This window comes from Aptenodytes patagonicus, chromosome 23 (assembly GCF_965638725.1).
Source record: "Aptenodytes patagonicus chromosome 23, bAptPat1.pri.cur, whole genome shotgun sequence".
Lineage (NCBI taxonomy): Eukaryota > Metazoa > Chordata > Aves > Sphenisciformes > Spheniscidae > Aptenodytes > Aptenodytes patagonicus.
In genome coordinates, this window is record NC_134971.1 from 1,672,173 (window position 1) to 1,688,444 (window position 16,272).

Below are 16,272 nucleotides of genomic sequence, written 5' to 3' on the forward strand. Positions count from 1 at the left end.
TCCCCTTCACTCTGAGTCACATAAGCTAACATTTAATTAATTTCTGACACTTTGACAGTTTCTAAGAAGACATTTGTAGAGCTATCAAGTGCCGCTGATAGCACTGTCAGACAGACACTTTTTGAATTATCAGCTATTAAGGACCCATATGCAACAAATTTCCAAGGATTATTATACAAATTGTTCTTTGAATGAGAAAAGCACACAAAAGCTCAGTGAAACATAAAGAAACCATTGTTCCCAGGTGAATTTGATATTTGCAAATGTTTTGCTATTTTGATCACTTACATGGTTTAATAAATCAAATTCACTTTGTCTTTTATTAAGAAAATTAAATGGCCTGTTTTGGGATGTCTGAGAACACGGCCAGATTTTCAAATCACAGTGGTCTTTGTGGAGATACAGCTTGAGAAACATGGAATACTTGATTTTAGAAAGTGCTGAGCAGTGAATGAGGTCCCTTCAAGATCTCTCAAACCAGAAACCCCAAAACCATAGTAGCCAAAATCTCCAGCTGCTTTTAAACAGCTCTTGCCTTTACTCTTTGATCATGCTTTCTGGCATGTCACCATTTCTTGATGTAGTGACTACTTCAGGCCCAGGTACCGATCTCGATGCTTTACTTTTAAATGCACAAGTAAACCTGGCAAGGGGCTGAAATGATTAACGAGGATTAATGCCATTCCAGAGACCCTCTGCAGCTCTGGGTGGCAGTTCGGGTATGACAAAGCTATTTTTGCTGGCCTCGCTGTACTAAATTACCGGTTGACAAAGAAGCTCTGTTTCAACAAATGGGACAGAGCTGTATTTCACCTTGCTCAATGGCACAGCTATGACTTGATGTTAACATTTGTCTGCCTCTGCTGTATGCCAGAGCGTGTTATTATGACCAGACTGCTCCACTCGCTTGTCCTTGGAGCATCTGGCACTAGTGGTTCTGGTGAGCTCAGGGAACCTACTAGCTCATACAGTGAAATTCAGCTCAGCGCTCCTCTCCTCATGGCCTTTGTGGCTCTCTGAAAGGTGGACCCAGGTGCATGGCAGTCAGATCTGAGCATGTCCAGTTCTGCCTGTACTACTGGCTCAGTTACGCAGAGGACAGGGATGATTCGCAGACTGAGGCAATATACTCACATTTTAGCCCATATTGCTTCAGCAAACACACATCATGTGGCAATCCCTTCTTTTTCTAAGTGGGCAGAAACTCCGGCAGGACCCAGACATGGTGTGGAAATACGCAGAAGATGGTGCCAACCATCACGAGCACCCACTGCACAGATCCTGCCCTGGGAGATCTAAGTGAGCCCACCTAAATGAGACCCAAAAGAGCCTCACCGCACAGCCAAGAAAAAGACTTTCCTGTATGCCAGTGGCAGTGGCCAAATACACTGCAGTCTCATTGCAAATGTGGAATTTCTGGTTTTTTATGCCAGCACCAGACAAAGACCCCCAACACAGACACCTGCTGCCAAGCTCTGTCTGCATCATGTAGCTTAACTCTTAGCCAGTTTCTTACAATGTGGACATATGTGCAGTTGGATGCAAACAATCTAGGGGTATGCAGAGTCCTGATATCACTGCTTTGCATCAGCTGCTGGCATAAAATCCATATAACCTCATGGACATTCATGCACCTTCACTAGCCTGCACCATACAGAAATATGACCTAAGAGATATCAGTTCTACTGTAGCGTATTATCAGAGCAGAAACCACGACCTTCCCTTCACACATCACATTCCACACTTCAGCTTTGTTTATACAACTTCCTTAGCAGAGAGTAGCTTTTTGCTGTCTGCATTTGCAGAGTTAATAACTCACAAACCTCTGTATCCAGATGGCAACATTTCTTTAGAATATTGTTTCCTCATCTCTGTTCAGTTCATTTTCACTCTTCTTCCTCTTCATGCATAAAAAATGCCTGTTAGCCTGGGACCTGATCCATAGCCAGCCGAAACCGAAGGAAGGCCTCTCGGTGACAGCCCCCTTACTGTGTGCCGAAAATGGCCCAGCTAAGGAAGCAGAGCACAGAGGCAGCCCTGGGAGACAGAAAAAGTCCAAAAGATGAGAAGACACTTGCAGTTGTCTTTGCTATGCCTGCATAAAACAAACACAAAAACCTAAATAGGTTCTAGGAAACTCTATAGCAAAACCCATCATTTGTTTATATCTTACCTTGAAAGAGTGCACAGCACGTGGCCGTTGGCCAGGGAATAAATGATGGTTTGCCATGATGCCACGGATTTCCAAGGAGACCTGTCTTCCCAGTGCCAGGAGCTGCAGAGGCTGGGCTGGGGGACGGCACCCAGTCATGCCCCCACCATTTTCCCCTTTGCACTGCAACTTCACTGGGGGAATGGCAGAAGGCAGGTACAGTCCAGCCCTGACTTGAAAACTGCTACTGTCAACTTTCGTTATCATCACAATTCAGTTCATAGGTTTATTTATTTATTTATTTCCCTGCTGGAGGAAAAAAGTAAGGAAAAGCAAAGAAAAAAAAAAAAGAACACAGCCCAAAGCCCCATGAAGCACATGAAAAATAAACAAAGTGGGTCATGGCACATCTGCCCTGAACTGCGCACACCTAACATGGAGCAGTTAGTGGTTAGAGAATGTCAGGGGAGCCAACACAAAAATCCCAGGCACTCTGCCTGAATCAATTCTAACGCAGAGTAACTAATATCCCTGGCCACAGAAATCTGGGGGATGAACTGGAAATAGAAATTAACTTCTTGAATCCCTGCCTAGGTATCTGACCATTAGTTCAGCCTCCCATCTGGGTCTTCATCGCATTTCCAGTCAGTCGACCATTTGCACACAGGAATTCAGGGTAGGGGGAACAGGCTCCAGAGAATCCCAGGAGTGAGGCAGCACATGCGTAATTGTTTTATTTTTATTTTACATGTTGGCCTTTGACTGTCTTTTCAACATCTTTGTGTCAGGGTGGAGCTGGAACCTGGCACTTTTACCTCCATGGATCCCCTAAACCTCTCTTGGTACAATGGTGACATCGGTGACAGAAACTGGAGCAAGCCACTCAACGAGTCCAATGCAGACCAGAAGCCTCAGTATAACTACTATGCCATGCTGCTCACCCTCCTCATCTTTGTCATTGTTTTTGGCAATGTGCTGGTGTGTATGGCTGTGTCCAGGGAAAAAGCCCTTCAGACTACCACTAATTACCTGATCGTGAGTTTGGCAGTGGCAGATCTCTTGGTAGCAACTCTGGTCATGCCTTGGGTGGTCTATCTGGAGGTAGGTGACCCAGTTTTCTTTTGCAGTACTGAATGTTTCTGGTGAATGGGGAGAGAGAGGGAAGGTTTAGCAGCCTGGACATCAGCTATTTCAAGACCTTCTGAATTTCCCAAAACAAAAGTGATTTTCATTTCCTAACGGTTGGTCAGATTTTTCCAGGAAATGGACACGATAGCAGATGACAGGCTGACTTGAAAATACACTGTTGTTCAGAGGGCTAAATTACAATCCAATTGCATTGAAAATCTGGCCTTTAAATAGAGGGGTCAAGAGCGAAAGGACCCCAGTTTTGTTTTCAAAACTACATAGATGAACTGTTCATTCCCAAGCATAAGGATGAATGAGTCTGCAATGACATCATGGGTGTCATGCTAATAAATTACATCAAATAGTAATCCAAACCTTATTTCCGAAGGACTACAGCGGTAAGAAGAGCAGGCAATTGTAGAACTAGGATGTAAATCCAGAGCTTTTGTGTCACAATATATGAGAGAAACAGAATCACAAGTGAGCTGCTTTTCACATTGCCACTGTTATCACATCACTTTGGTACAAAAGAGCTCTATGCTTCTGCATACAGAGCCGTATTTGAGTGGCACTGTGGTTTGTGAAAGTCAAATACTCCCAAGACTGCCACGTGTTTACGTGATGGCAAATGACTCTTGCAACAGTAAATAGCCTGAAAGAATGAAATGCATCGCTGGAGGAAAGAATAAGAGAAGATACACAGCCCCTCTCCCTTGGCCCCCTTCACTGGGATGCCTGTGTTCTTCAGTCAGCTGAGAGCTGGCATGCTGGTGGCAATCACAACCAAGAAAGAATGAATGGTAGTGAGAAAGCATGAGACTGAAACTATATGGAGTTTACAATTAATTTTCAGGCACTTGTTTATAAGGGAAAATTATAAAACAGGGAGGAGAGCAGGGGAAGAAGCCATAACCAATTAGCCCATTAAGTATTAATGCAAAGCAAAACAAACCCACTGACGTGACATAGGCTGTTGAGAAACCACATACTAATTATCACTCTAGTTAATGATTGTTTTCATGGCACTTTAAAAATGTAAAGCATTGTGCATCTGCTAAAGCTTATTAACATGACCACAGGCTGGTTGTGACTGTAGTCAATGCCTCTGGGACTAGTTACGCTCTTCTATTATATTCCTCTTTTGCGACAACCCATTTTAAGCAGAGGCTTATGCTGTGAGAAGCTCTTGCTCTCTTAGGCCCAGCTATAAGAGTCTCTCAGGCACTTCTTATTTTAATGTGGAAGAATAAAGCACAAATGATGTAAGATGCTTTCCCCTTTCTGGGCTCATGTGTGCATGGAGCTGGTCAGAAATCTCAGCTTTCTTAGTCCACGAAGTAGGACAATCAGGACTCTACATCTCAGCAATACTGTTCTTTTTTTTTAATTTACTTTTGCCCTTTCTCCTCTTATCCACACTCTGTTAAACCTACTGCTAGCCTGAAGCAACAAAAAACCATGACAAATACTTGCTGACAGAGAAGGAGCCATTGGACTGACATGGGTTAGGCACACTGTGGTCCCTCTCCAGGTGTGCAATCTGAAATCAAAACTGGCCAGAACCCTTTGTTCTGTAAATATCTTCAATATTTTTTAGGCTTTGTGTCACAAGCTCGGACAAAACCGAACGTCAAAAGGAAATCCTTTTAAAAATCAGCCTCGATGCAAACAAATGTTCTACCTCCGAACTTCCGAGGTTTCTCCTACATAAATGAAAGTGCTAAGAGAAAGAACTGCTGCGGTTTACAGCATCTCCCATAAACTCAAAACTAAGTGTTCAGGAAACTGATTTTGCAGAGGCTTATATCTGGCTGGAAACCTTTGCCTTCAGGCAAATTCTCATCAAAGTTATTAATGTAACTGTCTCTTAAGTGCTTTTTTAATCACTGAGTATTCATCTGTCACTCAGGCTTCAATGCAGTCATTCTTTCTTCCTTCTTTATGCTGCCTATGGTTATGTATATCAGAGCAGAAATAACTGAAGAATAGATATCTTATTCATTCTATTTTCAAATGCAGTAGGACTCTATTTTTATTAGAGGGAAATATACTTTTTTCATCACATGTCAAATACAGCAGTCCTAATAATTGCTATTAAACTTAATTGGCAAAGTTCAGTTTCAATAGCAAGATAAGCGAAGAGAAAAAGGCTACTGGTAACTGGAAGTGTTATCATTAGTTCGTTGCCTTTATCACAACATGTAATGTGTCAAAGAATTTTCACTCTGAATTAAATTCATTTCACTCACAAAAAAAAAAAAAAAGTGAGGAATTTCTACCCTGACTTTTTAAACTAAGAAATGAAGGAAAACTCCCGCTTCTCTATTGCTGATCTTTGCGAGGTATAATTGCAAAAAAGTGTCTAATAAAAAGCTGTAACTACAATTAGAGGTGCTCAGGATATAAAATTATCATATTTCCTTCCTAATACTTCTTTGCAATGCTTCAGAGACCTGTTTAAGCTCCTACATAGTTCACTCTGACTTTGAGGAGACTTGCACTCCCTTATGTCATTGGAATATGAGTCCAGGGTTGCGTTTGCTGTTTGGGCTGCCCAACTCAATACAGAGTAACAGGGTGGAATTAGGAAGGACAAAATCACACCAGCCCTCAGGGGAATGCTCTCAAGAATGGTTTGGGTGGAGCAGAGTACTTCCTTTGTGGCCGTGCCATCATTTCAGACCTTTAGACTAGACAGGACAAAGTCCTCAAAGGCACTCAATGGCAAACAATCCTACTTGACACAGCATGTGACTGATTGCATGTGACCTGATTCCAGCTGGAACTTCTGTAGACAAAATTTGGATCCCTCTTGAACCAGCAGAACTCCAGCTACCAGCAAGAGTCTATATCTTTGTGCAAAATTCTCCCTTTAGACCCTCTCAATAGCGTCTCCTCAGTGAATTCTTTTACTGACCTTATTCTCCCTCTCTGCAGGTGGTTGGGGAGTGGAGGTTTAGTCGGATCCACTGTGATATCTTTGTGACCCTTGACGTTATGATGTGCACTGCCAGTATCCTCAACCTCTGTGCCATCAGCATTGACAGGTGAGGGGTCCATGGCAGCAAGTCACGTCAAATTCACGGTAGCGTGTCATGGCCATCTTTATATGGTCTAATTTTACCTGTGACTCAGAGATTTGAAAATGGTGAGAGCTAGTGTTGTTGATGTCTTTTGAAGAGCAGTTTAGAGGACCTAAATGAGGTCTGAGCAGGGATTCCGTCAGAAGCAGACATAGAAACGCTGGTCTTGAGAATGTAAATGGAACTGTCTGTATATGTCCCCATTAGTTCAGTCCTTCTGTTTACATACTTGAACGATGGAGCAGACATCAGTGGGAAGGCAGTAGCTCAGAGAGGGTGGAAGAAAAATGCTATGCTAAGCTGACCCCAGCCTCATGCCTTCCAAAACAGGGACTGCAGACATCCTGGAGTCGCGAAACCTGACTTGCCCTATATTCTCCTGCTGGACCAGGTTTTCAGACACAGTAACTAGGTGTAATTTCCCACAAAGTTTGTCAGCACTGGCAGAATAACAATAGGCTGGGTTTGTATCTTCACACTGCAGGTACACAGCAGTAGCAATGCCAATGCTGTATAATACCCGCTACAGCTCGAAGCGCAGGGTCACGGTCATGATTGCTGTGGTCTGGGTGCTTTCATTTGCCATCTCCTGCCCACTCCTCTTTGGCCTCAACAACACAGGTGAGTGTTATGACACCTGCAGCTGGCTATTGGCATCTTCCTGGCTTTACTGGGTCCCCAGATAGCCTTCTGTTACAAGTCAGGAATAAACATGGGGATCAGGTTTTAGGTTTATTGGGATGCATCCATCCCTGTTTCAGGTGTCCTCTTCCGGTGTCATCCCAGACTATTTCTGTCAGCTGCTTCTGGATCTGTTTCATCTCTTGCTGTTCCAGACCAGTGTTTTAGACACATCAGAACTGAGGTTATGTAGAAGTTTACACAACACTTGTCAATGTTACATTAACATTTGTCCACTAGAAAATCAAAATCCCTCTTATATTAAAACACGTGAAAAGGAAAGTCATGGGACAAATAGCTTCACTGAGACAGGAGAGAAAAGAACTGGCTGTTCAGCCATCAGTTTCGTAGGAAGACTGGATTGTATACAGCATGGGATTGGTGGGCTTTTAGTTATAAGGCAAGCAATAGCCAGGGACTTTGGGTCTGTATGTGACTCCCTGTGACCCAAGGGGAGTTTGCTGTTCTGGTACCACTTCCAGCCGACATGGTGGTCCCCCCTAGAATCCGAACCCCTCACTCTCTGGCTATCTCTGTGCCTTCTGAAAGAGGAAGAGAGAAGGGGAAGCCCGTGCTAGCTGCTAGCAGCAGGGACAACAAGCCTGAAACTTTTTGTCTTCCAGATGAGAATGAGTGCATCATTGCCAATCCTGCCTTTGTTGTGTATTCCTCTATCGTCTCCTTCTACGTTCCCTTCATTGTCACCCTGCTGGTGTATGTGCAGATTTACATAGTGCTCCGGAAGCGCAGGAAGCGTGTCAACACCAAGCGCAGCAGCCACGGCCTGGACTCAGACATGCAAGCCCCACTGAAGGTAACTAGACCTCTGCCCTGCTCTCAGCAGTCTCTGTCCTTTCCCCTTCCCGCTCCACTTCATTCCCCAAAGCACTTCCTCCTTTCCCCAAATGACACTGGCTGGACTAGGTGAAATACTGGATCACAAACGTGAATGCTGTGTCCTGTGCCATTCTGGAGTCCCAGTTGCACACTCTGGATTATCAGGTCACTGGCTGGTGCTTCACAGGCCTCCCTGGATCTCAGGGGATGTTTCATCAGCAGATCTGCATTAGGAGCTGCTTCATTAACCAGACTGCATTTCCTTTGGCTCTGCTGAGTTTGGGTTGGGGTACCCAAGACTATGGGCTATACTATTTTCCGAGTCAGTCCTGCTGTTGTGATGAAGAAGTTCAATGGAAATTGTTTGCGTGGCTGGGGTGCAAACTACATCGCTGGTAATGATACCTCTGCAGTGAAAACAGCCTCTCAAAGCATGAGATATGTATATAAGTGGAGTCCAGCTGAGCGTGTTAAGTGTGAGACCGCTTGTCAAAACGCTACTCTCGCAGCGCGGGCAAAACAACCAGTAGGAATGTATAGTCCCAGAGGCACTACCTCCAAACTGCTTTGCCTCAGAGGCCAGTGTCATGTCAAGCAAAGGAGGCAGCGAGACAGGGATAGACTGAAACATAAGCAGATCTTTGTGGTTTCCTTCCTTTGGTGAAAAGCACAAGGGATACTTGCTTCCATTACTGCTTCTTCAGAGTAGTTTTCCATCATTCTTAGCACCTTAGTCACACTGATTAATTTCTGCTTCATGCCCTGTGTTTGTATTTCCACGTGCCTCCCTTACCAGCTTCCCTTCCCAATTACTATCTGCTTGTGTAACCTCTGAGCTGGTGCTTGCCCCTTAGGACAAATGCACTCATCCAGAAGACGTCAAGCTCTGCACAGTTATTGTGAAGTCCAATGGGAGTTTCCAAGTTAATAAGCGCAAAGTGGTGAGTGTTAAAGAGAAGTGGTAGCTTTTCAGAGCATTTAGCTTTCCCCTTTTCTCCTCTCAGGACGCAAAATGAATTTATGTAGGGTGGGAGAAAAACAAACTAAGAACAAAGGTTACCATTCATTCTCAAAATTTAAATATTCTTCCCATTCCTTAGAGTGAAGCAGGGGGTTTAAGATCAAAGAGCTCAAAGAGCCCGACTAAGCTCATCTAAAGATCAGCTATAAAAGCCATGACATTTTAACATTTTGTGTCTTTGATTTTCTTCTCCTCTCTGTTATTTATTTTAAGCCTTGGACTGCATTGGCTTTGTTGGGTTTTGCTTGTTGATTTTGTTTTTATTTGTTTATGTTCTGAAAACCAAAATAAAATCTATGGGGAGTGGAGACAGTGTCTCTCCCATTTCTTAGCCTCTTTGTGCAATAAAGGAGAGTCGTTCGCTGCGGTCAATCCCATCTACCCCAAAGTATTCTTATCTGTAAACACTTTACAGCCCTTTCTCCAAGCATCTACCAAAAATGTAGGGAGGGAGAAGAGGGATTGATTGTTCTTCAACATCATCCAGCTTCACTCTGTAAGGAATGTTCATCGCCCCTCTCTGTATATTTATCTGTCTTTGTGTTGTGGACATTTGATTCTTGTCCAGGAGGCGGAGAGTCACATAGAAGAGATGGAAATGGAGATGGTGTCCAGTACCAGTCCCCCTGAGAAAACCACCATCAAACCAGCGGCACCAAGTAACCATCAGTTGGTTGTGCCAGTTGCTTCTAATCAGGACACCAACTCAACCCTGCAGGCACCCTTGGACAGCCCTGGGAAAGTAGAGAAGAACGGACATGCCAAAGAAACACCCCACACAACCAAGGTCTTCGAGATCCAGTCTATGCCCAATGGCAAGACAAGGACCTCTCTCAAGACTGTGAGCAGGAGGAAACTGTCACAACAGAAGGAAAAGAAAGCCACTCAGATGCTAGCCATTGTACTCGGTGAGAGTGCGCATTGGGTTCCTCTTGTGTTTCTGCAGAAAACCAATAGCTACCCAGGATTAGGGTAGCCAGTCTGAACGTCCAGTGTAGACTGTTTTTCCAGGCCTCCACAGAAATAATTTCACCGGATATAATTTAAAGGATATGTGGGCAAGTAGGCAAGAGGCTGCCAATAGGAAGGCTGCCTCCTTCCCAGCTAGGAACAGTTCACAGTGCTGTACAAAAGGCTCAGAAAGCTGTCCCTCTGTGGGGTGTTTGGGCTGCCAAAAGACAGCTGGGTGCAGAGGCAAGAGAGCTCGCTCATGGGCTTTCTAGAACACAAAGGCAGCATAGCTCAGCAAGAAACTGGCACCTCCGAAGGCCAGGTTTTTTGATGTAACTGGTGTAATTACATCAGCAAAGAAATTCTTCAGTACCTGGATACTCAGAATATAGACTGTGAGACTTAACAGACAAACAGAAGGCTTATTCCTCAGGGAAACATTTTTCCTTTATACCCAAAAGAACCTTACTTTTCTCATAGTCTCAAAATTTGTCCAGCTTTCAGCAATCAAAATCTGTCTCTTTCCTTTTCCCCCAGGTGTTTTCATCATCTGCTGGCTCCCATTCTTCATCACTCACATCCTGAACATGCATTGCGATTGCAACATCCCCCCAGCAATGTACAGCGCCTTTACGTGGCTTGGATATGTCAACAGTGCTGTCAACCCAATTATTTACACCACCTTCAACATTGAATTTCGCAAGGCTTTCATGAAGATCCTCCACTGTTAAAAGTGAAAACAGCAACCGCATTTTTAAGAATGAGAAAAAAGAAACCAATGCCATTCACGCACACAAACGGGCAGCCATGGGGAGGTCTCGAGCTCTTGTATTGGGCATGAGGCCTACAGTGTTACAACAGTGCCATGCCCATGCGCCTCTTGGTGGGGATGTAACGAGGACCTTCATGTGGGAGGTTCTCTCATCCCTCGAGGTGACCTTTGGACTCTGGGACACCAATCCCAAGAGCACTTTTCAGAGCTACCCTCACACTGTGTTTAAAGCGGAAGCAAAAATCAAGACACGCTCACTTGATTCTTGCCTGTGGCCATCTAACCTTGAGTGCATTAAACACAGACAGTCGCAGAGCCATGTGAAGGTAGCGATAGGTCACTGCCGCTACTGGCTTGCGTGTTACGTCATTGATACAGTTCTCACCAAAGACAAGACCATCTTTTCCGCTTTGCAATAGGAGCCAGACAGAGCTTGCGGAAACTCCATGCAATAGCTTTGCCTTCACCTTGAGCTGACTTACCCCATATTAAACTGCTGAAGCCTTGAGAAAAAACTTTAAGAGGTCCCCAAGTGGGCTAAGAAGGTTCTGCCACCTACAAATCCAATCCCTGCAACAATGTGGACCTACAAGCAACAGGCAGAAAGAAGAAGGGGAGAATAAGTCTCATGTGGGACCACTACATCAGTGTAAATATGAATAAATAGGATGAATTGAACAGAAGCCCAAGCCAAAAAATAGATGGAGAGAAGCTAAAGAAGTGATACCTTGTATTGCATGGTATACATTCAGATCAAACAGGACACCAACTATCATCTATCATCAGCCAGCAATTTCTGCCCACCAGCATTTCATCTCCAGTCTCTTACAAGAAGTTACAGAAATAGGTGAGGAGTGTTAGTGTGGTGAATGTAGAAACATGAAGACAGCGTGCCAGGTGAGGCATCTGCAGCCATGTCCGTCTCAGATGTGAACTTGAACAAGTCAGCTAAGTTAGGTCCAGTTCTTCTCACCTAACTTCAGGGCGCCATGAAGGCAAGGACCACCTCAGATATGATTTGCCTATGTCTCTCAATAGAGAGAGTGCAGAATAACATCGTGCCTAATTTAAATTAACAGTAAATGAGATAAAACTGTGTGTTTTGGAAAAAGGCAGAATAAAACCCCAAGAAAGTCCTTAGCTGGACCTGCTCCTGTGTCCAAGTTGGACTGTGGAAAGGTCTGGATGTTTCCAGCATCCCTTACACTCTGATATCTATCTTTCATGGATTAAAACTATTGAAGACCCGTAACAGCTTCATTTCACCACGCTGACTCTGTCATTGCCAAATCCACACTGTACTTACTAATTGTACTCAGTCCACAATATATTTTGTAATATCTCTGTAAATAAAATATAGTAAGATGAATAAAATGACATGGAAATAGGTCTGGCTAGAAATTAACGTAGGATCTAGAGAACTAGATGATTACAATAGCCATATGCAGAGGCAAGCTCCCAAGTTCTAGTTACCTGCTGTTTTCTAAAGATGTTAAAACACAATCCGGAGAGCAATATAATCCGTTTTCTCTCTATGCAGTTTGTGGAATATTTACATAGTTTCTGCTTCAGAATAGATAAAGAAAGACCGCTGCCAAGGGGGGGGTGTCTTTTATTCTCTGGTTTTCCTATACCGCTAACAAAGTATTTTCCTGTGGGATGGACTGTGCTGGTAGAACGTGTTCCAGATGCATATCAAGAAGAGATTATGTCAAGCAGCTATACCACACGCTCTCAGCTATTTTCTGAAATTGAAACAGGAGTCCCATCTCGATCCAAAGGTTTCCATTCTAAACCTTGTATTTCTGGAAGAGGCCAATAGCCAGTGTTATTAGTCTTTAGCCCATGGACTTGTATAACATTTGAACGTGGCTCTTCAAGGTCTGTTCATAGCTATAAATTTAAATTAAGAGTGATCCTGCAGATGCCTAAGTGTGTCCCAGCTTAGCAAAGGATTTTAGCATATACCCTCAGCAGAAATAGGTCCTATGTATTAACAGAGTAAGAGAGTACATGCTTATCAGAGCAACATTTTGTTGACATACGTGAACCAGGTGTTACACGATGTTGTCAGAAGAAAACGTTATGAACATGCAAGATGGGGCCAGTCGCTCTTCTGTCTTAGCATTGTAATGCACAGTTAGGGAACCTTTGTACTTTGTATGTTAATAGGATTATAGGCAAGGGAAAAAAAAAACTTCTTACAGAAGCACAGGAAACTTTCCAATCCTTTTTTAATCAGAAAATCGGAAACACTAACTCAAGAGATCTCAGGCACACGTTATTTGTTCTTTTTTTTCCAATTTTAAGCAGGCCAGTTCACTCAGTGATGGGAATCAACCCAAACTGGTATTAATGAAAAGATTCAAAGAATAATGTAAAGTCAGTAGTTTTTTTGGTGGAAAAATAGTAACAAGCTACTGCTCAATTTTCTAACATATTTACAATTGCAAAGCAGAAAGGTGCCGTTTGACTTAGTGAACAGGTGGGGAGCTGAATCAAAATAGAAAATAATATGCATATAGACAAAAAAGCTTTAAAGCATTTGGAAGTTGCCATAGGTGGTATTTGCTCTGTACTAAAACCTGGTGTGAGCCCTCAAAACAAGTGGAATGTGAATAATGTCTTAACTTTGTGCCATAATTTTGTGTTCAGTGTTAACCCAGGACAAAATCATCATCTTCAATATTGTGTACCTTGCTCGAAAATTTTGTTTCTGAATCTAGATGGAGAACCTTGTAGCTCAACTCACCTGAACTACCAGATGAAAAACTCTTCCAAAATGTCATGGAGGAAAAGAGTTGCTGAAAAAGGGCCTATGTCCTCCATATGTTTGCTAACTTGGACCAAAAAAAACAGGTGTCATTTCCTAGAGATTAGATATTTGTTGGGAGAAATTACCTGCAGCCCATCATTCATCCCAATGAGATTTAAAGCCACTCATTCCTAACACTCCAGACTCAAAGGTATCTTGTGGGAATACGTATACCCCCACTGCCCTTGGAAGGGTGGTAATGCCGTGTCCGTTCATCTCCTCTGCAGCAGGTTTTCCTTTCCCATACTACACCTACACTTAAAGACAACAAACTAAAGCACTTTCCACCCATGAATCAAGCCTTCATAACTCTTTTTGAGAGAGGACCAAAATATATCATCACCTCTGGCTTTACAAAGAATAAACTAATGCCAAGAGCAAGGACAGTCTTTGCAATCTGTTTGTACAGCACCTGGCACGATGACAACCAGCCCATAGTTGTGATGGAAGGTGTTTGCAGAAACTTCCAAAAATTACGAGAAGTCAGTTGCATCATACAGGACTCTGAGGCCTCTTGCCCACAGATCTGAGTCTGGCAAATACAGTCCTCACTGTTACTTCCACTCTGGAGAAAATACTGCTTTTCCAAGGACTTCAGATGGCGGGACACGCTGATGATGGTAAGGGTACTGATATGTTTTTTAAAACACATTAGTGAGAAGATTTCATTTCTTCGTTCCTGAAGAAGAACTTAAGACCCTTGCTATAGTCCCTATTTTGTGATTCATTATTTGTAATAGAAGCTTTAGTTCTGCTTGTTGAGTCTTCCTGTTCCTGCTTTTCTTCCCTGTGATTCACAGCTTGCTGAAGCCAGTGTGGCTCTGTGCACCCCTTGAACAGGTTTTAATTAAGAAGCTAGTGAATTTTGCCTGCACTGTATTTGGCGCTTGCCTGCTTGCTCCCACTACAGTCATGATAGTGTTTATCTTCCTGATTGAAGAGTAAACTAATTACAGTAGGTATAACCAGCTTATTAAGTCCTGCTGAAACAAAAAGGAAAACAGAAAAAAAAGCCACTACCTCTGTGGTGAAAATCTCCAGTGAAAACATGACTCCTGAAGAGTCAGGAATGTATAATATCCATCACAAGTACATGTGACACCAACAAATGTCTTCATGCGGCACTGTAATTAAATAGAGACTTACACAAGCTACCCTGATGTTATATGCTTATTTCTTTCTTTTTACCAGAAGCAGCACCAATGATGTTTAGCTGTAAGGGGTCAGACTCTAGGGACCTACGGTTATGCTATACATCGTACAAACACGTAACAGGAAAAGGTGGCCTTCAGATGAGATCTTGTATTTTTTCTTACTTGCTTTTCAGATTAGTTGCATTTTTTCTTTTTCTCCCTTATCCCAGTCTATCCTTAAGAATTCTAGCTTTTGTCTAGACTGAAGCTAGGAGAATCAGACATGGGAAAGAAAGGGTGCAGAAAGACGCAGACAGAAAAGAAAATGTTCTTAAATTTCTCCGTCTCTCTTCTCTTCTAGACAGAAGCAGACTGGGGAGGATTTGGAGGAGGAAGGGATGAAAAACAGATAAGTACCTAGCCAAGAGCAGTCATGCCGGTACTTCTGGCATCACAACAGCTGCCTGTATTTACTTTTTGGCACTACTCATTCACATCTGGTCCATAGCAGTACCGGTTCAAGATGGGGATTGAAAGCCACTGCTCTCACTGGGACACCATTTGTCTACCTGATCTGTAAAAGTTGAGGGAAACAAATATATATGAGTCAAACATAAGCACCAATCTGTATGAGTTTCATTGGCAACAATAAACAGTTGTGTGGGATCTACAAACTCGCAATCTCTCTGCATGGAGAAAATAAAGAGAAGCTGTGAGACTACTATGGCACTGCAGACAATTTGTATGATAAGTACAATATTTTTAACGCTGTATTTTACGCAGAAGTCAATATGCCCCCCAAAAGTAATTATGGACTTCACTTGGCTAAGCACACCTAATGTAAGAATTCACATCAGTGGGAGTATTTCAGCTGTCCACCTCTATCACTTGGTCTTGCATAAAAGGTTTTGGTGAAGACACTGCATGGGGCTGGCAGTGCAGCCAAAACCAGGACAGTAGCTTATGCCAAGGTTAAGTAACTACTCACATGGAGGTTTTTTCCTTCTGCATTTCACTTGACTTTTACGCTGGAGAACTTAATTATTTCATTTAGGAATATTTACATTTATGTTGCACTTACTGTTGCACTGTTTCCTCAAGCTACCCGCTGAAATGTTTGGTATTTATGGAAGAACTAATCGAATAGATGCATGCGAACCTCATCCAGGCTTAGTCAGCACAACAGTAAAACCTCAGTTTAGGCTACCACACAATAGGGGTTCTTGGATAGTTCTCTCCAAGATTATTTTCTTTATACAAAAAAGAAGAAAAGGTAAAAAGAAAAAAAATCCTTCCTACTGCTAGGATAGAAAACCATCTGTCTCCAAGTACTAACAAACTGAAATGTCATTTTAATGGCATTTTGGATCCTTGGCATGAACCAAAGTTCTTGGTCTACTCAGTTTTGAACCAACACAGAACAGAAAGATAATCCCCGCCCTGAAGTCTTCAGCTTACACAGTAACCAGAATCTCCAAAGCTACTAAGTTCGACTGATGCTTAGTTCTCCTTGCTGTATGATCCAACTCAATGCCACCACGACTGATGGAAAATTAGGTGCTGAAATGACCCCCCTACCCTAACACAACAGAATAAATGATATTCCACGATGAAACAACAGGACACACACCAGCTTGTTTTTAGCGTGTCTAGCCCCAGCCTGTCAGGATAAAAGGCCAGCTACTATAAGGTTCTCCCT

General features: G+C 43.0%; 1 protein-coding gene across 2 annotated transcripts in view; it reads left to right on the forward strand.

Annotated features, from left to right (window-relative positions):
- The window catches only part of DRD2 (dopamine receptor D2), a 32,524-nt gene extending 19,497 nt beyond the window's left edge, over positions 1 to 13,027 (forward strand). The window contains exons 2-8 of one of the 2 annotated variants that reach the window (XM_076358580.1): positions 2,941 to 3,253; positions 6,218 to 6,327; positions 6,848 to 6,984; positions 7,668 to 7,858; positions 8,736 to 8,822; positions 9,471 to 9,810; positions 10,391 to 13,027. In XM_076358580.1, coding sequence (XP_076214695.1) covers positions 2,972 to 3,253; positions 6,218 to 6,327; positions 6,848 to 6,984; positions 7,668 to 7,858; positions 8,736 to 8,822; positions 9,471 to 9,810; positions 10,391 to 10,584 — 1,341 coding nt within the window. In that variant the 5' untranslated portion in view covers positions 2,941 to 2,971 and the 3' untranslated portion in view covers positions 10,585 to 13,027. The remainder of the gene's footprint in view (positions 1 to 2,940; positions 3,254 to 6,217; positions 6,328 to 6,847; positions 6,985 to 7,667; positions 7,859 to 8,735; positions 8,823 to 9,470; positions 9,811 to 10,390) is intronic. The other variant, XM_076358581.1, reaches the window with a different exon arrangement.
- The last annotated feature ends 3,245 nt before the right edge of the window (positions 13,028 to 16,272 follow it).